Below are 23,946 nucleotides of genomic sequence, written 5' to 3'. Positions count from 1 at the left end.
AAATGTGGAGGGAAAAGCCGGAGGACCCGGAGAAAAGTCCACGCGATCACGGGGAGAGAGAGACACACAAACTCCAAATATACAGCAGCAGCAGCAGGTGTCAGGGTCGGGATCGAACCCACGACCTCCTGTATACCAGGCGAGGTAGTTAACATCTCTTGTTCTAACCCGTGGACCTCAGTCGTGCCAGCTCACCATCTCCATGCTCTGAGCACACGGGCACCCCTTGCGTCTCAACGTGGTTACAAAAGACACAGCGTGAGCGAGTGAATGGGGCCGTGGGTCCTCACCGAGAGTCCGGCGGCTCCAGTCGGTCCCGAGGTTCCGTCTGGCCCCACGTCGCCCTGACGCACGCGGCACACACACGGCACACACACACACACGTGGATGTCCTAGGGCGGTACACGATACAAGGCCGCACCCGTTACACACAAAGTGCCTGCCATTAATGAGCCGCAATACCTTGCTGATCTCGTCAAGAGGCATAAACCACCATCACGCAAACTCCGGTCGTGATGCCTTCTCCACAAGAGCACGGCGGCGAGATGTTAACGACCTCGCCTGGTATGCAGTTGGTCGTGGGTTCAATCGCGACCCTGACACCTGCTGTATATTTGGATGCTCTCCCCGTGGTTGCGTGGATTTTTTTCCAGGTCCTCTGGGTTTTCCCTCCACATTTAGAATCAACACATGTTCAGAGTATTTGCCTGATGTACATTTCCACGTGATAAGCCACTACGTTGAGCTATCATTTGTGGCCAGGTCGCTTCTGAATAAGGGCTATGTAGCTCAGTGGGCCTAACCTAGTAAAATAAAACATAGTTGGGTTTTAATAGATCCTGCGAAAACCAGACCAGGTCGCAACTTGATCCCCTACGCACTCACTAACTACACAATCACCTTCTCACTCACTCACTTACACGTAACAAAAATCGCCATTCTTCACTCGGTGGCACTTTCAGGCCACGTGAAGTGCTGAAGGCTCACTGACAGCCCACGGGACAGTCCCAGGTGCCATGGGTTTATGGAGACGACCAGCAGATACACCACCTGTGCCCGCTAACTCATACACACCCATCTAATCACTCGCCCACCCATCTACTCACTCAACAATTCACTCGCCCACCCATCCACTCACTCAACCATTCACTCACTCACACACTCAACCACATACCCACCCACCCATCCACTCACTCGCGGGGAGACAGACAGACATCCCAGGACAGCAGCTGCCTCCTCCACCGGAGGAAAAACCAGGACCTGCGGCCACCAGTGGTTCGACGTCAACTCGGCGCTCGTTCACTTTCCGTACCTTGTCTCCCGTGTTTCCCTCCTTCCCCTCCGAGCCTCGCTCACCAAGGGGGCCCTGGACAGATGTTGCAATGAAATGATTAACAAACCAGCACGGGCGATCCCTCCAAAAGCAATGCCTCCTGCCCGCTGCCCTCTGTAACCTCGACAGAATGTGAGCAGAATTCCGTTCCGTGTACCCACACCTAAACACGCGTATCCAATTGAGTCCATCGGCCATTGGCTCTCCACGGCAACACTACCAGATCGTATTTAGCCAAGCCAAAGCCCGGTACCGGTTTTCAAGTGCCGGGTCTCGTCAGCTCGTTCAACAAATGGCCGCTTTATGTAAACAAAAGCTGCAAGTGGCTCAGCAGCCACCACGGCTGTTTTTTTTTTACACCGTAGAAACCGTGCCGTGTCATTGACGCCAAGTGCGGTGAACGAGCGGAGGCGCGCGTGGGTGACGCGGTGATGCCGCATCCTCGGTGTGCACTGACCGGCGTCGTAGGGTACGAGCCATCATCTCGGCCCCGAGCCAGATTCGGACATCCCGTGAGGGCAGCGCATCGTGGTTTGGTTCTGACTCATGTAGCCTGCGTGAGCTTAACGGTGGCGAACCGCACGTACAATCGTGCACTCTGCTACATGTTGCTGTGATTGCTATGGCAGAGCCAGGTGCGTTTTTTAAATAATAATTGAAGTTCGATGGTGATCAGAGATAAGGGACCCCAAGCATCACGTGCACAGCAGGCCGAGCCCAGCAGTGTGTAGACCATTCAGAGTACGGGGCCCACCCAGCAGTGTGTAGACCATTCAGAGTACGGGGTACACCCAGCAGCGTGTAGACCATTCAGAGTACGGGGCCCACCCAGCAGTGTGTAGACCATTCAGAGTACGGGGCACACCCAGCAGTGTGTAGACCATTCAGAGTACGGGGCACACCCAGCAGTGTGTAGACAATTCAGAGTACGGGGCACACCCAGCAGCGTGTAGACCATTCAGAGTACGGGGCACACCCAGCAGTGTATAGACAATTCAGAGTACAGGGCACACCCAGCAGTGTGTAGACCATTCAGAGTACGGGGCACACCCAGCAGTGTGTAGACAATTCAGAGTACGGGGCACACCCTGCAGCGTGTAGACCATTCAGAGTACGGGGCACACCCAGCAGTGTGTAGACCATTCAGAGTACGGGGTACACCCAGCAGTGTGTAGACCATTCAGAGTACGGGGCACACCCAGCAGCGTGGAGACCATTCAGAGTACGGGGCCCACTCAGCAGTGTGTAGACCATTCAGAGTACAGGGCACACCCAGCAGTGTGTAGACCATTCAGAGTACAGGGTACACCCAGCAGTGTGTAGCTCAAATAGCGCCCGTGGCTCCGTTTGGATCGTGCCAACGGAAAAGCGGCATGAGGCTGAGGTGGGGTGTGCCGGGTGATTTGGTGCCGGCAGCTTAATGGCGGAGGGAGGAGAGGGACGTACGGGGAGCCCCAGGGGTCCGCTTGCTCCGCTTGACCCCTGCAGTCCAGGCTGACCCTGGGGGGGGGGGGGGGGCGGTGGGAAATCACAACCGAGGTCACAAAGACAAAGATTCCCCGTGTAGCCTTTCATAGGCTGCCGGGAGCAAAGTGCCGTTAGGGAGCACCTATGAAGGCCGGCACGGCACATGAGGGGGTGGTGTGCGGGCAATACCATGCCCGGCCGCCTTTGTCTCCCCGGTCCTGAGGTTTTGAGGCTGAGCCAACCGAGGCGAGGGCCAGGAGCGGTTCACACAAACGCCACTGTCGTTGTGCGCGAGCCACCGTCCTCGCAGCGCCGCACGCCAACCACCGCGCCACCACTCACCACGCACCAATCCGTGAGCTCCATACAAAGCCACCCCCCGCCCCCCCCCCCGTGTAGCCTTCGCAGACTTTTTGGGGTGCAAGCGCTGTTTGCTAGCGCCACCACCCATATGAAGGCCGGCACGGCGCACGAGCGGGTGGGTTGCCAGCACCACCGCGCCCGACCGACTTTGTCTCTCCAGTATCCTGCTGTAGCCCCTCGCCCCCCCCTGTGCCCCCCCCCCATACCCCGTGCCCCCCGTGGCTGCCCCCTCGTACCAGCAATCCCCGGTTGCCTTTCTCGCCCTTGGGACCAGTCTCCCCCGGGCTTCCCATCGTTCCCATGTGGCCAACAGAGCCCGGAGGGCCAATCTGCCCGGGCGGACCCTGAGAGGGGCAGAGAGAGACAGAGAGACGAGAGACATGGTGAGGCCTTGAGTCACACACCAATGATCTCAATGCCGGTGAAATCTCACCGTTGCAAAACGTCAAGCGGCTGACTTCTGATTTATCCAATTCTGTTCGCTTTCTAACAGGTGGTTGTGCCATGGGTGGATTGGTCACCACCATGGGAATGTGGAATTACCACGGCTGACTTTCTTCTTCAACCTATGGTATCAACCGACATTTTTAGACATGGTGATCCGCATGCTTCATTAATCGTGAAAATATTTCACCCGGAAAATCTCCTGGGGGGGTGGTACATCTCGTCGGCAACGTACGCACAAGTTTAACTTCCTCTGCGCCGTACGTAGGCAGCCGTGCTAATGACGAAGAGCCCACATCTCGGTGGGGTTTTATCAGGTTTAAGTCAAGATCTTTATATATATTTCGTGAAGAGCGACGTTATTAGGTTGCACTGAACGTGAAATTATTTCTCTCTCATTTACAAATATTCGAACTCGGCAAGCTCAGTAGGAAAAATAAAAAAGGTGTTTTATTCTTTCTGGCAATAAAACAGGAGGCATTATGACGTTCAAACACCAACTAGAAACATTTTGCAATGAATCAAGTTCCTGCATTAACCACACGCAGTGCTTGTGAACATGCAAACAAACTTTATCAGATAATATATGTGCATTGTCTTTGAAACTGATGGGCCTCCACCAGAGACTGCAGTCTTCTTGATCAGTTTCAAAGACAATGCATCATATATATTATCAGATAAAGTTTGTTTGCATGTTCACCACAAGCACTGCGTGTGTGGTTAATGCAGGAACTCGATTTGGCGATTGAACATCTTAACACCGCCTGTTTTATTGCCAGAGAGGGTAAAACACATTCTTACTTTTCACACTTTGATACGGAAAAAAAAAAGTATCCCGTGATACCAGCAAGCCCAGCATGCACGGTGCCCGGGCGTGGAAGCCGCAGCCACGCTGGGGGGAGGGAGAGAGAGGAGATCTCTTTTTGCCGTGGAGTTTCTTTCCGCTTTTGCGTGTCTCCTCTTGTCCGAGCGTTCCGTGTGTGCGGGGGGGGGGGGGGGGGGGTGCCGCCGTGTGTTCAGGGCTACCTTCTCTCCACGTGGACCCTGGGGTCCAGGTTGGCCTCCCGGTCCGCTCGCGCCCTGCAAAACACCACGACAAAAGGTCCCCAACCGTGCAGTCGCGCTGGTTAGGAGATGTTAACTCGCTCGCCTGCTATGCTAGTTAATTACACCGGGCGTAAGGCCCCGCTGAGCTGGGCAGCTCGTTTTCAGAAGCGCCCTGGCCATCACAATTGATAGCTCAGCGAAGTGGGCTCATCGTCGTCGTGGGGAAATGTATGATGGCGGCAGCCAGAAAACTGGAAACGCGGGGAGAGAGAGAGGCAGACTCCAAATATATAGCAGGTGTCAGGGTCGGGATCGAATCCACGATCTCCTGTACACCAGGCGAGGGAGTAACATCTCCTAGCCACCGTGATGATGATGAGAGAGAGACGCAGACTCCAAATATACAGCGGCAGGCGTCAGGGTCAGGATCGAACCCACGACCTCCTGTACACCAGGCGAGGGAGTAACATCTCCGAGCCACCGAGGTGCAGGAGGTCGTGGATTTGACCCCGACCCTGACGCCTGCTATTTGTGTGTCTCTCTCTCTCCCCGTGGTCGCGTGGAGTTTTCTCCGAGTCCTCCGGTTTTCCCCTCCACATTTAGAATGGACGTCGCGCGTTTAGAGTATTTGACTGCTTTAAACTTACGCATGATGAGCAACTGCGTTGAGCTATCATTCGTCATAGCAAGGTCGCTTCTGAAAAAAAGCTACATAGCTCAGTGGGACTTGACGTCTGGTAAAATAAAAAAAGTTTAGTTTCGTGGAGCATGCATCAGACTGTCGTGGCGAGCGCCGCTAGCCAGTAGCAGAACCTACGAAGGCCCGGCACGGAACAACGAGGAGGGCGGAGCGGCCGGTACCTCGCCCGGCCACCTTTGTCTCCCCAGTGCTGATGATTACTACACACCGCACCAGGTACCCCCTACGAGCCGCGACGATGATGCCGGGGGGGGTGGGGGCTGGGGGGATCTTTGCCTTTGCAAGGTCCCCGTGTGGGGGTACCAACAAAACCGATCGCTGCTCAGAGCCTCACCTCTCTCCCTGGGGCTCCCGACGTCCCCTGTGGGCCCACCCTCCCCTGCTCTCCGCCGTCCCCTTTGGGAGCCGGCGGGCCCCGGCTCCCGCGCTCCCCCTTGTCTCCCTGCGGCCGGGCAGACGGGCAGAATGAAAACAAGCTGGCCGCAGCAGTAGACGGGCGAGCCTCCGCTTTGTTGACGCTCCGTACGTACGTCGCCGGATGTTGAACTTCTTTTGCACCGCACGTGGCCAACCGGGCTCATCGAAGGTGCGGCGGAAGGGCAACAAACTAAACACAACAAAGCAGTTCTCAAGCCATCAGTTTGTCAATCTAGACGATGATGATGATTTAAAAGTGCACAGCTCCAGTGGCTTCCTGATATCGGAAGGGCGTTCCAGACGGCCATAGGAGCGCATCTGTAAGCGCCGAGCAATGCGGCGACCACCATCTTTGTACGATGGCGAGCAAAAGGTGTCGATGAAAACTTTTTTTGTTACAAAACGTTGAGACACAAGATAGAGCGAATGCACACGAGGCGGCGGCCTTTCTCTTCCCAGTGATCGTGTCGACACATCACGCAAGATACGCACTTGAGGCCGAGTCAGACCTAGGGGAGGCCCAGGACCGGCCGTGAGCGGGAACCCAACTCGGGTGGCCAGGTTTTGCGGCGCGGCTCGCGAACTGCGCCACCACCGCTGCCCCCTGAACACTGGGTACCCATGGTACAAAGACAAACAAAAACTCCTCCGCATAGCCTTAACAGACTGTAGGGGCAAGTGCTGTTAGCGAGTAGCACGTATGAAGGCCGGGATGGCACACGAGGGGTTGGGTGGCCAGGACCACGCCCGGCCGCCTTTGTCTCTCCAGTGGCGATGTTTACACACAGTGCCAGGTACTCATTTGAGTCCGAGTCGACACGCACAGACAGACACACACACAGACAAGAACAACAATCGCCATTCACCACTAAGTGGCGGTAACGTCACCACGACGCTTGTGCCAGGCCATGTGCACCTTGAGGCCACGTGAAGTGTCGAACGCCCGCTGGCAGGAGGTCATGGGGCAGACCCAGGTGCTATGGGTCGACTGAGATCATTGGCTGATGCACCACCTTTGCCCCTTACTGTGCCAACCTGCTGTGCTTTAGCCACCCGGCGCTCCGCTCGTTGTTGTGAGCGTCGCTCCTCCGCCCTCCGTTGTTGTTGGAGGGCGACTGCCTCCAACTGCCCAGTAGCGTCCTTCACGAGCCTCCTCCACAGAGGCCGATCTTGACACCGCTGGTACCAGTCATCGGCAAGTCCACTCAGCTCCACGTCCTCCTGTACCACGTCACTCCATCTCTTCTCTAGCCCGTGCCGCGCCCGTTTAGCCACCTCGATCCGGCCGAACAAAAGCTGTTTTGGCATGCGGTGGCTGGGCAAGCGAGCTACATGACCCAGCCAACGCAGCCTTGCCTGCCGGAGGAGCTCACCGATGGGACCTTGCCCAGATCTTTCAAGGATTTGTGTGCTCCTCACACAATCCATCCTGGTTAAACCAAGGATGGATCGTAGGCAGGCTAGCCTAAATGTTTCTAACCGGCGAATATGTTTCATTAAGGGGGTCCACAGACAGACACACACAGACAGACACACACAGACAGACACACACACACAGACACAACAACAACAACAACCGCCATTCGCCACTAAGTGGCGGTGACGTCACCACGACGCTTGTGCCAGGCTATGTGCACCCTGAGGCCACGTGAAGTGTCGAACGCCCGCTGGCAGGAGGTCACGGGGCAGACCCAGGTGCCACGGGTCGACTGACTGAGATGACTGGCTGATGCACCACCTGTGCCCCCTACTGTGCCAACCTGCTGTGCTTTAGCCACCCGGCGCTCCGCTCGCTGTTGTGAGCGTCGCTCCTCCGCCCTCCGTTGTTGTTGGAGGGCGACTGCCTCCAACTGCCCAGTAGCATCCTTCACGAGCCTCCTCCACAGAGGCCGATCTTGACACCGCTGGTACCAGTCATCGGCAAGTCCACTCAGCTCCACGTCCTCCTGTACCACATCACTCCATCTCTTCTCTAGCCCGTGCCGCGCCCGCTTAGCCCCCTCAATCCGGCCAAACAAAAGCTGTTTCGGCATGCGGTGGCTGGGCATGCGGGCTACATGACCCAGCCATCGCAGCCTTGCCTGCCGGAGGAGCTCACCGATGGGACCCTGACCAGATCTTTCAAGGATTTGTGAGCTCCTCACACAATCCAGTCTGGTTAAACCCAGGATGGATCGTAGGCAGGTCAGCCTAAATGTTTCTAACCGGCGAAGATGTTCCATTAGGGGGGTCCACGTTTCGCAAGCGTAGAGAAGGGAGGGAATGACCGTGGCCGAGAAGACCTGAAGCTTAGTGCGGAGCGACAGACCAGGTAGCTTCCACACAGCGTTACGCAACCGATGGAAAGATATTGCCGCTCGACTGATTCGGAGTGAGACCTCTGCTGTTAAACTGGAGCCAGTCATAAGCACACTGCCCAGGTATGGGAAACTCTCCACTCTCTCCACAACTGCCCCATCACCGATTGGGAGTTGTGGGGGTGGAGTGTCCGATGGTACAAAATACCCAGGCAGGTGCTTAGTTTTGGTGGGGCTGATGGTAAGGCCCCACCTCTTAGTGGCACGCTCCAGTCTCAGCAGCAGCGTCTGCAACTCCTCCTCTGACTGAGCAGCTATTACCAAGTCATCAGCATACATAACGTGGTTGAGCAATAGGGAGCCATCCCTTGACCGCACCCGGGCATCGATTAGCCTCCCATTATATCTGTACCATATGGAGATTCCCCCGGTACAGCTATTGAAGGCTTCACGAACTACGTGGTCAAAATAGATGTTAAATAATGTGGGAGCCAGAGGACATCCCTGTCGCACCCCAAGGTGTACAGGGAATGGCTCTGACTCCCGGCCACGTAGTTTTACCCGGGCCCGCTCACCATCATGAAGGTCCTTAATGATCGTGAGCAGAGGGTCAGGTACTCCAAAAGCACGAAGAACGACCCAGAGCCCAGGCCTACTGATGGTATCATAGGCCTTGACCAGGTCAATAAAGCAGAGATGTAGGTCTTGTTGGAATTCCCTACACCTCTGCTGTAGCAGACGGACAGAAAATATGGCATCTGTGCAGGACCGCCCTTTCCTGAAACCGCATTGGGGCTCCGCAAGCCTCTCCTCAGCGTGCCTGGCAAGGCGATGCTGAATAATCCTTGCCAGGACCTTTCCCGGCACACTGAGGAGTGAGATGCCCCTGTAGTTGTTACAGTCTGTGCGGTCCCCCTTCTTAAAAAGGGGGACCACCAGGGCATCCTTCCAATCCTGCGGAACCCGTCCAGTGGTCCAGACTGTTGTTATGATGTCATATAGGGCAGTCTGTGCACAAACGCCACCCTCCCTCAGCATTTCGCTTGGGAGATCATCTCTGCCCGCTGTCTTTCCTGGTCTCAGACTCCGGATCGCCTTCAATACTTCCTCAGCAGATGGCACCTCAGCCAGCCACTCACAGGGGGTGACTTCATCCAATATTTGAGGCACCGCAGCCTCAGCAGGGTCATCCTCACTTTGTGCCACGATGTTTTCCTGGCTGTGGGATTTTCCCTCCCCCAGGACCTCACAGAAATGCTCAGCAAATCTGCGAACCTGTTCCTGGGGGTCGGAAATTGGATCACCGTTTTTTCCCCTAATGATGGTAATAGGTGTGGCGCTGCAGGTTACTTTTTTGATGGAGTTAAATAGCGATTTGTGATCACGGGCCACTGAGGCAGACTCCATCTCCTCAGCAACCCGCGACCACCACCCATCCTTGCAGCGCCTCACGGCTCTCCGAACCTCCGAGCGAAGGCTGCGGTAAGCCTCCTCATTCTCTGACGTGGGATTCTGTAGCCGATGACAGTGGGCCTGTCGCTTTTTCTCAACCATCCTGAACAACTCCTCTGTCATCCAGGGTGTCTGGGGAGGTCTGGACCGCGTACCCAAAGCAGCCATTGCAGCTGCATGAGTCACAGTCCTAAACCTCGCCCATTTACCCTCGACATCAGGAGGAGTCGGGGACGATGCCAATCCCAGCCGCAAGCGATGATGAAATTCTCGCTTGCAACTTTCATCAGATAACTGAGACCAGGCCACTTTAGGTTGGAATGGGGTCCTGGGTGTACACCCACCACCGGAGTGGAAGAATGGCAGGCGCATCTTACAGATGACTAGTCGATGGTCAGAGGGCAGATCAGCTCCACGGTAGGTCCTGGTGTCAAGGACATGGGCTCGCATTCGCTGGTCCGTCACTATGTAGTCCAGCAGATGTTCTTGCTTGGACCCGGCATGCATCCATGATGTTGTGTGGATGCGCCGATGCCGGAACAGCGTGTTGGTAATTACAAGCCCATGGGCTGCACAAAAATCTAGCAGCCTCCTACCATTGTTATTGAGCTGATCTGGCCCATGCCCTCCAATCACTCCAGACCAGGTGCCAGTATCATGACCAACTCGGGCATTGAAGTCACCCAACATGATGACTCTATCCCGAGGGGCCACTTTAGCCAGCACCTGTGACAGGAGGTCATAGAAGGCATCTGACTCATCGGCTTTGCCTGCATCCCTCCACGGATGTTCATCTTCGGTGGGGGCATAAGTAACCACGACCACCATTCCTCGCCTCCGGTTGATGGGAAGGCGAGCCCAAAGTAGCCTGGGGCTTACAGCTTCCCACACCTCACCGCCACGCTCCCACGCCCCCTTCATTCTTTTGTTCAAAAGAAGACCCACACCCTGTTGTTTGGCAGTCTGCTGCCCCGAGTAGAGGACTGTCCACCCCTCATGGTGGCAGGAGCCAGAGCCGGTCCACCGGACCTCCTGAATGCCGCATAGATCCAGGCGGTACCGGTCCAGCTCCCGACAGAGGAGTGGCAGCCTCTCCTCTGCAGTGAGCGTTCGAACATTCCACGTGGCCACCCGTAGTGGCTTTTCGTTGTTTCTGGAGTAGCCCCGAGGGTAGGTATTCAATCTCCTGGCTCCGCCAATTGGGGTTTGGCCAGGAGACGTCATAGACGCCTGGCCCCCCGGGGCCTCCGGCACAAGCTTAGTTGTTACATATTTCACTTTAATTCGTGGTTTTGTGGTAATTAATTGAAGGTGGAGGGGTTACCAGCCCCTCGCACCCGTCCAGAGCCCCCGTTTAGCCCCTGTGGTGGACACATATGCCATGAGGGGAGGAGCCAATCAAAATTGGAACTCCCCCCACAGCACTGTCCACGACAGAGTTGCCCGTCCGGCACCGCGAGGAGGTAGGGGGTTGTTTTGCCGGACACACACACAGACAGACACACACACAGACACACACACACAGACAGACACACACACAGACACGCACAGATTTTAGGCACAGTAAACAGCTGACAGAGATTTGCGCGACATCCAGAGAGTAAATACCAGAGGTCCTTTAGATCCCGTCTCTCCTTTCACCCCATCTCCACCGGGAAGGCCCTAGACGGGAAGACACGGACAGAAGGCCTCACTGAGTCTCAAGACTCGGCAACTGGAGGGCGCTTGCTCCAAACGAAACCAGAGAGCCAGGCCAGGCATGGGGGGCCCCATTTGCTCACCGAGGGCCAAACGGGACTTTCAAGTTCCTTTCTAGCGAGCAAGACAGAGATTCCACCCCCGTATAGCCTCTGATTGGCACGGTAGCCTACGTACGGTGGCGAAAGAAGTTCAACACGCGCACGCAACGCGTATGCACGTGCGAAGAAAGCGCCCAACATAACGCTGGAAGTCAAACAGCTCGCTCGCTCGTGACGAATGAGCCTGTGGTGGATTAAAGTCCCTCCCAGGCGCGGTTCGTCCAATAGGAGCGTTGGGGCGCCACGGTAGCTAGGAGATGTTAACTCCCTCGCCCGATATGCAGGAGGTCGTGGGTTCGATGCCGACCCTGACGCCTGCTGCTGCTGTATATTTGAAGTTTGCGTGTCTCTCTCTCTCATCATCATCACGGTGGCTAGGAGATGTTAACTACCTCCCCTGGTATACAGGAGGTCGTGGGTTCGATCCCGACCCTGACGCCTGCTGCTGCTGTATACTGCTGCTGCTGTATACTACTGCTGCTGCTGTATGCTGCTGCTGCTGTATATTTGGAGTTTGTGTCTCTCTCTCCGTGGTCGCGTGGATTTTTCTCTGGGTCCTCCGTTTTTTCCCCTCCACATTTAGAATCATGTACTTAGAGCATTTGGCTGCAATAGATGTCCACGTGATGATGACGACGATGATCCACTCCGTTGAGCTACCATCTCTTGCAGGCGCGGTTCGTCCACTAGCAGCTGGAGGTGAGAAATTATTTTTCTACTAAAAATATTTTTACATAAATTGTTTTGATGTGTTAAAATATAATGATTCTTTCAAGTTGTTCACATTATAAAGTGCTGCAACGTCACAGTCTGTCCCTCGGGGAGGTCTCGGGGCGACTGTGATAGCGTCCCAGTGAGAGATCTCCAACAACATCATCTCCCGTCTTCAGTGCAAGGAAGACAACAACAACATCTCCCGTCTTCAGTGCAAGGAAGACAACAACAACATCTCCCGTCTTCAGTGCAAGGAAGACAACAACAACATCTCCCGTCTTCATTGCGAGGAAGACAACAACAACAACATCTCCCGTCTTCAATGCAAGGAAGACAACAACAACATCTCCCGTCTTCAGTGCGAGGAAGACAACAACAACAACATCTCCCGTCTTCAGTGCAAGGAAGACAACAACAACATCTCCCGTCTTCAGTGCAAGGAAGACAACAACATCTCCCATCTTCGCGAGGAAGACAACAACAACATCTCCCGTCTTCAGTGCGAGGAAGACAACAACAACATCTCCCGTCTTCAATGCAAGGAAGACAACAACAACAACAACAACAACATCTCCCGTCTTCAGTGCGAGGAAGACAACAACAACAACATCTCCCGTCTTCAGTGCAAGGAAGACAACAACAACAACATCTCCCGTCTTCAGTGCAAGGAAGACAACAACATCTCCCATCTTCGCGAGGAAGACAACAACAACATCTCCCGTCTTCAGTGCGAAGAAGACAACAACAACATCTCCCGTCTTCAGTGCGAGGAAGACAACAACAACAACAACAACATCTCCCGTCTTCAGTGCAAGGAAGACAACAACAACATCTCCCGTCTTCAGTGCAAGGAAGACAACAACAACAACATCTCCCGTCTTCAGTGCAAGGAAGACAACAACAACATCTCCCGTCTTCAGTGCAAGGAAGACAACAACAACAACATCTCCCGTCTTCAGTGCAAGGAAGACAACAACATCTCCCATCTTCGCGAGGAAGACAACAACAACATCTCCCGTCTTCAGTGCGAAGAAGACAACAACAACATCTCCCGTCTTCAGTGCGAGGAAGACAACAACAACAACAACATCTCCCGTCTTCAGTGCAAGGAAGACAACAACAACATCTCCCGTCTTCAGTGCAAGGAAGACAACAACAACAACATCTCCCGTCTTCAGTGCAAGGAAGACAACAACAACATCTCCCGTCTTCAGTGCAAGGAAGACAACAACAACAACATCTCCCGTCTTCAGTGCAAGGAAGACAACAACATCTCCCGTCTTCAGTGCAAGGAAGACAACAACAACATCTCCCGTCTTCAGTGCGAGGAAGACAACAACAACATCTCCCGTCTTCAGTGCGAGGAAGACAACAACAACATCAACATCTCCCGTCTTCAGTTACTGCGATGAACTTCGCTGTGTAGCCACGCCGCTTGAGACTCATTCAGGGCGGTGAAAAAGGCGCCCATGGATGTAGTGAAGATGTCACAACGCGATGGTGCGCCGTGCCAATAGAGCAGCGACATCGCTCACCTGCTCCCCGTCGAGCCCGGCCACTCCTGGATCCCCGGGGGGGCCCCGTCCTCCCTGGCGGGCGGAGGGACAAACGAGGATGAGAAGGGGGACAGAGCGAGCGGAGTTTACCCCGCCAAATTCTTCTGCGTCGTCAGGAACGTACGTACGTGTGTTGAACTTACGGTGGGCAGTGTTGAGTCTATGGGCAGTGTTGAGTCTAGGTGCAGTGTTGAGTCTATGGGCAGTGTTGAGTCTATGGGCAGTGTTGAGTCTATGGGCAGTGTTGAGTCTATGGGTAGTGTTGAGTCTATGGGCAGTGTTGAGTCTGTGGGCAGTGTTGAGTCTATGGTTAGTGTTGAGTCTATGGGCAGTGTTGAGTCTATGGGCAGTGTTGAGTCTATGGGCAGTGTTGAGTCTGTGGGCAGTGTTGAGTCTATGGGCAGTGTTGAGTCTATGGGCAGTGTTGAGTCTAGGTGCAGTGTTGAGTCTATGGGCAGTGTTGAGTCTATGGGCAGTGTTAGTCTATGGGCAGTGTTGAGTCTGGGCAGTGTTAGTCTTTGCGTTTCTATGGGTCTTTGAGTCTTTGTGCATCTCTATTAGTCTGGATCTCTATGGGTATCTATGAGTCTCTGTGCATCTCTGTGAGTCTGGATCTCTATGGGTATCTATGAGTCTCTGTGCGTCGTTATCCGCTGTTACGGTCTGTTCAGGACCACCGCTTCTACTGGAGAATTTTTCAAGTTTCCATTTGTGATGTTAATGTCGTGGTAGTTGTTGTTGTGGTTATTGTTGTTGTGATTGTTGTTGTCGTTCTATTACCACATCTCCCTTGTCTCCAGGTTGGCCGTCCAGACCGGGGTCACCTTGTTCACCCTACACACACGGCACACACACACACAGCATGAACACACAGACACACGGCACGCACACACACACGGCACACACGCACACGGCATGCACACACACACACACGGCACGCACACGCCACGCATGCACACACGCACACAGCATGAACACACACACACACGGCACGCACACACACACGGCACACACACACACGGCATGCACACATACACGGCACACACGCACACAGCATGAACACACAGACACACGGCACGCATACAGACGCACGGCATGCACACACACACAGCACACACACACGGCATGAACACACAGACACACGGCACGCATGCACACACACACGGCACGAACACACACACGGCATGTACACACACACACACGGCACGCATGCACACACACGGCATGCACACACACACGGCACGCACACACGGCATGAACGCACAGACACAAGGCACGCATGCACACACACGGCATGAACACACAGACACACGGCACGCACATGGCATGCACACACACGGCACGCACACACGGCATGAACACACAGACACACGGCACGCATGCACACACACACGGCATGCACACACACACACGGCATGCACACACACACACCCTTCACGGCATGCACACACACACACACACGGCATGCACACACACACACGGCATGAACACACACACACACGGCATGAACACACAGACACACGGCACGCATGCACATACACGGCATGCACACACACACACACGGCATGCACACACACACGGCATGAACACACACGGCACGCACACACACACACGGCATGAACACACACGGCATGCACACACACACCAGGCGAACTGCGATAGTCTCACCGGGGCGAGCTCGGCTCGAATTTGCCGTTTGGGAAAAGTGAAACAAACTGGAGGCATGGGGAGGAGAGGTGGGGGGGGGGGGGGACATGGGGGGGCGGTCACTCGGGGGGGGGGGTCATCTCACCTGTAGGCCCAGCGGCCCGGGAGGGCCTCTCGGGCCTGTGGGGCCGAGGCTCCCGGGCGGGCCTGGTTTCCCCGTCTCACCATCCACTCCGGGTTTTGCAGAGAGGCCCTAGAGGTGGGGGAGGGGGGGAGAGAGAGAGGGGGGAACGCCGTGGGGGGGGGCGGCCCGTCGACACCCCGTGACGTCACTTCACGTTGTTGGGGGGGCAACTGGCGGCTGATGTCGTCGCTGCGTTTTACCGCACTGAGAAGCGAGCCGTTGGGTGTCGTCTCCGGAGGCTGCCCGTGCGGCCGTACTCACCGGCTGCCCTTGAAAGCCCTTGGCTCCAGGCTGCCCTTGCTTCCCCTAGAGGCGGGCAGAGGGGGCGTCACGGATCAGGGGGGCTGCCGGCGCAGCGTGCGGCGATCCGGGCCGGCGATTCCCCTTCCCGTTGGGGTCGAGGTTCGGGCTTTTACACGGCGGCTATGCACGCGGCCTGCAATCCAGGTCTGGTGGATCGCACGCTGATGTCGCGTCAAACTCCCTCCCTTCCCCGTGGGCGGGCATCGAGGGGCCATAAGCTCCCCCCCCCCCCCGCAACTCGCCAGGTCAAAGGCGGCGCGGACAAAAATGTACGGGATAGAGCATTTCCCCCTCGCAGGCGTTGGTTTTCTCCGGCTGCTCCGGTTTCCTCCCACACGTGTATGAACGCTCATTATTTGGCCGATAAAACATTCATACATAGAGGACCGCAGAGCTTGGGCAATTGTCGGTTGCCGGCTCATCGTGTGGCTGCCCTCCTGCTTTTCCATGGATCCTCCTCCTGGTGCACCCTCCGAGTCATCCTCTCTCTGTCGATGAGAGCGAGCAGCGGGCACCGTGCGGTAGTGACGGCGGTGTCACATTACGAGTTGACTGTTATCAGGGGCGCCACGGTCACGAGATGTTAACTACCTCGCCTGGTATACAGGAGGTCGTGGGTTCGATCGTGACCCCGACGTCTTTATAGTTGGAGTTTGCGGTGTCTCTCTCCCCGTGGTCGGCTGGATTTGTCTCCGGGTCCTCCGGTTTTTCCCTTCACATTTTAGAATCGATGTCACGCATTTAGAGTAATTTGGCTGCTATAAACTTCCACGTGACGATGTTGATGATGATAAGCACACTTGGTTGGGCTATCGTTTGTGACAGCCCGGTCGCTTCACAAAAATATCTATATAGCTCAGTGGGGGCGTTAACTATTTTAAATAACAAGAGTAGCTTAGTAGTCGTGGTAGGGTTATGGTTAAGTCTGCACCACGCAGGCTCTGCATGTCTAGGACTCGAGCGGCTCACTCACCTGGGGACCTGGCTTCCCGGAGTTTCCAGGGTTCCCTCGGGGTCCCTTCGAGAGGGAAGAAGACAAACAAGGTTCAAGAGCACGTTCGTCCTGCGTTCGGCCATCACGTGAGGTGTCCACTGGAGCTGTGAACCCTCCACCACCAGACACGGCCAAAAACGAATCGGGTTGCCACCAGAACAAATGCGCCGTTTTTTTTTTAAGCAAACTGGCTCGTACCGGGCTCAAGCAAAAAAAACCACACAAATGTTTTGGTCACTGCTGATGTCGTGAACGCGATCGACACCGCTCCAGGCCCACCTTAAGTCCAGGTTGTCCCGATTTCCCCGGAGCTCCCTGCTTCCCCACCTCGCCCTGCCACGCACATTAACAGCAGATTCATCATCATCGTCATCATTATCGTCTTCGTCATCATCGTCATCAGTCTTCGTCGTCATCTTCGTCGTCGTCATCTTCGTCGTCGTCATCTTCGTCGTCGTCATCTTCGTCGTCGTCATCTTCGTCGTCATCGTCACAACACAACACACGAGCATCATCGTGTAAAACAAAGAATTTGGTAATGTTGTTGCTGCTGGTCGACAATGGTGCATGAGCACCGATTACCCACGATCACCCATGATCACCCACCACCCACGATCACCCATGATCAGCCACCACCCACGGTCATCCACCACCCACGGTCACCCAAGATCACCCACGATCATCCACCAACAACGATCACCCACCACCCACGGTCACCCACCACCCACCACCGACGATCAACCACCACCCACCACTCACGATCACCCACCAGCCACCACCAACGATCACCCACCACCCACCACCCACCACCACCCACGATCACCCACCACCCAGGAGAACCGATCACCCACGAGCACAATCACCCACAAGCACAATCACCCAGGTAGATTCTGTGTGGCCAGGCGAGAGACTCGGGGGACCAGCCTGGGAGTCTCATTGGCAAACGACACCTGGGCCACCGAGCATCAACAAAGTGGCCATTCGTGCTCTTCTGAGAAACGTCAGATGTTATTTATTTATATTTCCTTTCCAGGTCACGCAGTGTTATTGACGGACGTGTTGTGTTTTTTATTTTATGTATATATCGCCGCATAAAGGAGGATGTGTAAAAACAATACTTTACATTTAATTTTGTACGCGTTACTTACAATTCTCCACAACGACGTGAACCGATTACACAATCGGTGTTTGTTTGTTGTTGTTGTATCGTTCTGATCCCGCGCCCCCCTTACTGAACATCTGGGGCAGAAGAGCTTCACAGCTCATCAGATTCCTCCTCCGGCAATGAGATGATTTAGATGAATGTTGGCTGCTATAAATGTCCAAATGATGGACCAATTTGTCAGGCTATCATTCATGGTGGCCAGGTTGCGTCTGAAAAGTAATTCCTCAGTGGGCTTTGCCTGGTAGGATGGGGATGATTTAGTGTTGTATTTGTTTGTGTTTGGGTGATTTGTGTACCGTTCATGTACTTTGCACAACTGTCGTGTGTTTTGTAAGTGTTTGTCGTTGTGTAATGACCGAGATAAGACCGCTTACCCGACACGAGCGTACGGTCAGACAAACAATCAGCAAGCAGGCCGAAGCCTCACCTGGGTGCAGAAAGGCCTCGGCAGTGATTGGCCGGCAAGATCGAAAGGGATTGCAGGAAATATTTGAAAGGTAAAAAGGCGGGAAGCGAGTGGTGGACTGCAGAAGGACGGTTGAGAAAGGCTGGTGGGGAAGGGTCAGGATCGGCCGAAGGGAGTGGGGGTGATGGAAGCTTCCAGAGAGGGGGGGGGGGCTGGGAGGTACAAAAGAAGACAGCACGGGGAGAGAGAGAGAGGACGCTGGAGAGGAGACGGAGCTCAAACCTCAAGAACCAGCCCTGGGCAGCGTTCGTGCTGTGTCTGTGTGGGTGCCACTACACCCGTAACATTCTTACCCCATGCCCCGACTGGACATCTGTGACCAAAGAGTTTCATAGCTCATCGGATTCCTCCTCCAGTATAAATAAACATTCCGATTCTCAAATCAAGATTCTGAATGTTATCGGTCGCCCATCCCGGTCGCCCATCCCGAGCATGGCCCGGCAGCCGGGCTCAAACCCCTGCTAAAGCCTGGGGAAGGCCTCGTACCTTTGGCCCTGGGGAACCAGTGACGCCTCCCTCTCCACTGCTGCCTGGAGATCCCTGCAAGGAGAGGACGGGTCAGTGGTGCCGGGAGCACTGCGAGGACTACTTCCGGGAAGTAATCCGTTATACTTCCGGGAAGTGATCCGTTATACTGCAGGGAAGTAATCCGTTATACTGCGGGGGAGTAATCCGTTATACTTCCGGGAAGTGATCCGTTATACTGCGGGGAAGTAATCCGTTATACTTCCGGGAAGTAATCCGTCATACTGCTGGGAAGTAATCCGTTATACTTCCGGGAAGTAATCCGTTATACTTCCGGGAAGTAATCCGTTACTAATCACTTGGGGGGGGGGAAGGTCCGAGTGATTACCAGATTAAACGAGCGACGAGAGAGCGTTTCCCTCAGCTTTTTTACGGCCCCTAAAAAGGCGGTGGTGGAAATTCCACATTCATATGGCGTGGGGTGGGTCGAAGGCGGAAGACAACCATTGTTGTGGGGCGCCACGGTGGCTAGGAGATGTTAACTACCTCGCCTGGTATGCAGGAGGTCGTGGGTTCGATCCCGACCCTGACGCCTGCTGCTGAGCTACATCGCTCTTTTTCAGAAGCGACCTCGCTATCACAAATGAAAGCTCAACAAAGTGGCTTATCATCATCACGAGGGGAATTTATTGCAGCCAAAGACTCTGAACGCATCGTTATAAATGTGTAGGGAAAAACTGGAGGACCCGGAAAAAAATCCACGCCACCACGGGGAGAGAGACGCGCAAACTCCAAATATACAGCAGCATGCGTCAGGGGTCGGGATTGAACCGACGCTCTCCTGCGTACCAGGCGAGGTGGTTAACATCCCCTAGACACTGTGGTGACCCGCCGCTCGACTACCTTGGTGTCAACCTGAAACCTGCCGATTGCGAGGCCGCTCGCTGTACCACGGGGGAGCCACATGGGACGGGCTGATTGCTCAAACCATCACACAACGGAGAGCCGCCAGACATCCCGTTGGGCAAGGTGGGAGTAGCCACGCGTATACCCCGCTGTGGCTGCGTGTCGGGATCACTTACATAGGTGCCGACGGGGCCTTGTATGCCGGGCAGTCCTGGCTTTCCTGGGAGGCCCTGAGAGAGGAAGTTTTACACAAATCCATGCACACAGTGCAACACTCAAAATAAACTCAAATGTTTTTTTGTTACCAGTTAAGACGCCACACTGAGCTACGTCGCTCTTTTTCAGAAGCGACCTGGCCATCACAAATGACAGCTCAACGAAGTGGGCTTGTCATCATCACGTGGGAAATGTAAAGCAGCAGCCAAATTGCTCGAAACGTATGGTGATGTTGATTCTAAATGTGGAGGGGAAAAACCGGAGGATCCGGAGAGAACTCCACACGACCACAGGGAGAGAGAGAGACACCACAAACTCCAAATATACAGCAGCAGGCATCAGGGTCGAGATCGAACCCACGACCTCCTGTGTACCAGGCGAGGTAGTTAACATCTCATAGCCACCATGATGATGATGAGAGAGAGAGACGCAAACTCCAAATACACAGCAGCAGCAGCAGGCGTCAGGGTCGGGATCGAACCCACGACCTCCTGTGCACCAGGCGAGGTAGTTAACATCTCCTAGCCAGTGTACAGATAAAGACGCAGCCCTGCAATTACTTGACTCACGCCACCGCTGGTCGAAGGTCCTCCACTGGAGTGAAACCTGGGGTATTGAAACGTTGATATTTGCGTTGCCGCTGTTGCTGTTCGCCTTTTGGCGTTGTTCTTCGGTCTACTACCACCGGTGGTGCTGAGACGAGGCCATGAAGGAGGCTGTACCTTCGGTGTAGGCCCAATCAGTTTCAAAGACGATGCGGACTTTATTATTACTATCATCATCATCATCAGAGCCACGTTTGTTTTGCCACCAGCATGGTGTGGTAAATGCAGACTTGATGATGCCTTGCAAAAGGTGTCTATTTGGCGTTTGTACATCTTAACACAACTCCTGTTCAATTGCCAGAAAGGCTGAAGCCTATTCCGATGTATTTTTTTTATCATCTAGAGTGGTAATTGGCCAACTTTCCCAGGTACATGAATAAGGGCCATCGCCCGAAACGTAGCCGCAGCAATCGGCGACGGTGGTGTCGGCGTGCGAGGTGCGGCGGTGACCGTCACCGTCTCGCCGTCTTACCTTCTCCCCCGGGTTGCCCGCGTTGCCGGCGGTTCCCGGTAAACCGCGAGGTCCCTGCAAGTCCGACCACAGTCAGACACCACCACACCCCCCACGACAGGGGTCAGCGCCGCGCAACGTCGCCCGCGGCAAAGCCACGCTCGGCGTACTGCCGCGAGTGGATTCAGCGCTCGGAATAATAACACCACGCTCACACAGCGCTCGGAATAATAACACCACGCTCACACAGCGCTCGGAATAATAACGCCACGCTCACAGAGCGCTCGGAATAATAACGCCACGCTCACACAGCGCTCGGAATAATAACGCCACGCTCACACAGCGCTCGGAATAATAACGCCACGCTCACACAGCGCTCGGAATAATAACGCCACGCTCACAGAGCGCTCGGAATAATAACGCCACGCTCACACAGCGCTCACTCCTCGCTCTCGTAGAGACGGAGAGAGGACGACTCAGAGAGAGAGAGAACGACTCAGAGAGAGGACGACTCAGAGAGAGGACGACTCAGAGAGAGGACGACTCAGAGAGAGAGAGGACGACTCAGAGAGAGAGAGGACGACTCAGAGAGAGAGAGGAAGACTCAGAAGAGGTGCCAGGAGGAGGAACCACACAGACGAGGGAATGGGAAGGCAGCGGCAGCCACGCGGTGGTGGTGAGGAGCCGGCACCACCAACGATTGCCCCAAGCTCTGCCGCTCCTCTGCATATGAAGTTGTGGTCGGCCCAATTACTGAATGTCGGGAGGAAGGAAACCGGAGCTCCCAGGGGAAACGCCCGCGTGCGAGGGAGCAACGTTGTATCCCCGCGCAGGAGGGGACAGGTGGAGTCAACGTGTTGGCTGCGTCGTCTTCTCCTGGCGAGCCGCGGGGTTGCAGCTCCTCCGCTAGGACAGCCGCGTCCCTGTGCCTGGTCAAGCCGTGGATGACCCCCGTGACTTTGCGACCCCGTGACCCCGTGACCCCGTGACCCCCCCCTCCCCAAACTTACCGTTGGCCCCAGGGGACCATCCACCCCCCTGAGTCCCGGTAGGCCTCTGAAGCCCTACAGGGAGTGGCATGGAGAAGAACCACCGTCATCATCAGCAGCAGCAGCATCATCAGCAGCACCAGCAGCAGCAGCGTCATCAGCAGTGGCAGCGTCAGCTATATCAGCATCAGTATCATCATCAGCAGTAGCAGCATCATCATCAGCATCATCATCAGCAGCAGTAGCATCATCATTAGTCGTAGCAAAATCAGCATCAATATCATCAGCAAAAGCAGTAGTATCTACACATTCATCATCATCGTCATTGATGGAATCATCATTCATCTTCAGTAAACTGCATCAGCATCAGAATGATAATAGCAGCAGGAGAATCATAATTAAAATCATCATTTGCATTATCATAAGCAAACAACATCATCATCATCACATTGAACGCCAACAGCGCCGTCATCATCGCCAGCACCACCACAGCTGGGTAGAAGCAATGACGTAACGATGTGTGTCCTGTGAGGAGGGCTGGGGTCATCGAGTAGACCACACAGTCAAGCCCGTCGTGTTGGTTTCTGTTGTTGTTTTGTGTGGTGTGCATCTACGCACCCTGAACCCCCTCCTCCCCGCGTTCCCCGTCACTCCGGGCGCTCCCTGCAGGGGGAGACGCGACAGGGAGAAGCGTCAACGAGCGTGGTGGACAAGGGGTGAGCGTGGTGGACAAGCGGCGAGCGTGGTGGACAAGCGGTGGGCGTGGTGGACAAGGGGCGAGCGTGGTGGACAAGGTGTGAGTGCGGTGGACAAGTCGTGAGCGTGGTGGACAAGGGGTGAGCGTGGTGGACAAGGGGCGAGTGTGGTGGACAAGTGGCGAGCGTGGTGGCCAAGGTGTGAGTGCGGTGGACAAGGTGTGAGTGCGGTGGACAAGCGGTGGGCGTGGTGGACAAGGGGTGAGCGTGGTGGACAAGCGGTGGGCGTGGTGGACAAGTCGTGAGCGTGGTGGACAAGCCGTGAGTGCGGTGGATAACGGTGTGAGTGAGGTGTCTGCTGTGTGAGTGTATACACGGTGTGTGTGTACACACGGTGTGAGTGTACACACGGTGTGAGTGAGGTGTCTACCGTGCGTGTGTACACACGGTGTGAGTGAGGTGTCTTCCGTGTGAGTGTGTACACGGTGTGAGTGAGGTGTCTGCTGTGTGAGTGTACACACGGTGTGAGTGAGGTGTCTGCTGTGTGAGTGTACACATGGTGTGAGTGTATACACGGTGTGAGTGTGGTGTCTGCCATGTGAGTGTGTACACGGTGTGAGTGTGGTGTCTGCCGTGTGAGTGTACACACGGTGTGAGTGAGGTGTCTGCTGTGTGAGTGTACACACGGTGTGAGTGTACACTCGGTGTGAGTGAGGTGTCTGCTGTGTGAGTGTACACATGGTGTGAGTGTATACACGGTGTGAGTGTGGTGTCTACCATGTGAGTGTGTACACGGTGTGAGTGTGGTGTCTGCCGTGTGAGTGTACACACGGTGTGAGTGCGGTGTCTGCCGTGTGAGTGCCGCGTGGCAGCAGGATGGGTGCATGGGAACCTGGGTACCCGGTTTTCCTTCCGCTCCCTCCCTCCCGCCCGTGCCCTTCTCGCCCTGCCGGACACACGCACACACCGCCTCGTACTCCTGCGCCACGCGCGGCGCCGAGTGTTGCCCCGCGGCGCTTTGACCCCCGAGCGAGCGAGCGAGCGAGCGAGAGAGAAACTGAACTCGTCGCGGCGGAGGGAGACGTTCGCCGGCCGTCCCGACATTTCGAACGTTTTTTTCTTCCGTTCCTGCTACATGGCAAGCGAATAACAATAGTTACGGTCTCAAGGTGGGGGACCCGCTCCGTTGTCTCGGGGCCTCGAGTTGACATCTCTCTGAGCGTAGTCGATGGTCTCGGCGCCACGCGGAGACCGCCATTTTGTATCGTGGT

General features: G+C 55.2%; 2 protein-coding genes across 2 annotated transcripts in view; both read right to left on the bottom strand.

Moving 5' to 3' along the window:
- The window catches only part of LOC116955326 (uncharacterized), a 47,571-nt gene extending 25,044 nt beyond the window's left edge, over positions 1–22,527 (bottom strand). Inside the window, exons 1-18 of the mRNA XM_076052935.1 lie at positions 22,429–22,527; positions 22,002–22,055; positions 21,013–21,066; positions 19,896–19,949; positions 18,835–18,888; positions 16,997–17,050; positions 16,697–16,741; positions 15,682–15,726; positions 15,382–15,489; positions 14,370–14,423; positions 13,569–13,622; positions 11,129–11,182; positions 5,689–5,796; positions 4,634–4,687; positions 3,400–3,507; positions 2,780–2,833; positions 1,313–1,366; positions 291–344 (exon numbers count right to left, since the gene is read on the bottom strand). Coding sequence (XP_075909050.1) covers positions 291–344; positions 1,313–1,366; positions 2,780–2,833; positions 3,400–3,507; positions 4,634–4,687; positions 5,689–5,796; positions 11,129–11,182; positions 13,569–13,622; positions 14,370–14,423; positions 15,382–15,489; positions 15,682–15,726; positions 16,697–16,741; positions 16,997–17,050; positions 18,835–18,888; positions 19,896–19,949; positions 21,013–21,066; positions 22,002–22,055; positions 22,429–22,527 — 1,161 coding nt within the window. The remainder of the gene's footprint in view (positions 1–290; positions 345–1,312; positions 1,367–2,779; positions 2,834–3,399; positions 3,508–4,633; positions 4,688–5,688; positions 5,797–11,128; positions 11,183–13,568; positions 13,623–14,369; positions 14,424–15,381; positions 15,490–15,681; positions 15,727–16,696; positions 16,742–16,996; positions 17,051–18,834; positions 18,889–19,895; positions 19,950–21,012; positions 21,067–22,001; positions 22,056–22,428) is intronic.
- Positions 22,140–23,946, bottom strand: part of LOC142905309 (uncharacterized) — a 30,638-nt gene continuing 28,831 nt past the window's right edge. The window contains exon 15 of the mRNA XM_076052960.1: positions 22,140–23,621. Within this exon, the coding sequence (XP_075909075.1) occupies positions 22,674–23,621 (948 nt within the window). The 3' untranslated portion in view covers positions 22,140–22,673. The remainder of the gene's footprint in view (positions 23,622–23,946) is intronic.

This window comes from Petromyzon marinus, chromosome 59, assembly GCF_048934315.1.
Source record: "Petromyzon marinus isolate PM22_M1 ecotype Great Lakes invasive population chromosome 59, UKy_Petmar_22M1.pri1.0, whole genome shotgun sequence".
Lineage (NCBI taxonomy): Eukaryota > Metazoa > Chordata > Hyperoartia > Petromyzontiformes > Petromyzontidae > Petromyzon > Petromyzon marinus.
The sequence above is the reverse complement of the archived record's forward strand: the minus strand, read 5'-3'. Positions and strand labels throughout refer to the sequence as shown.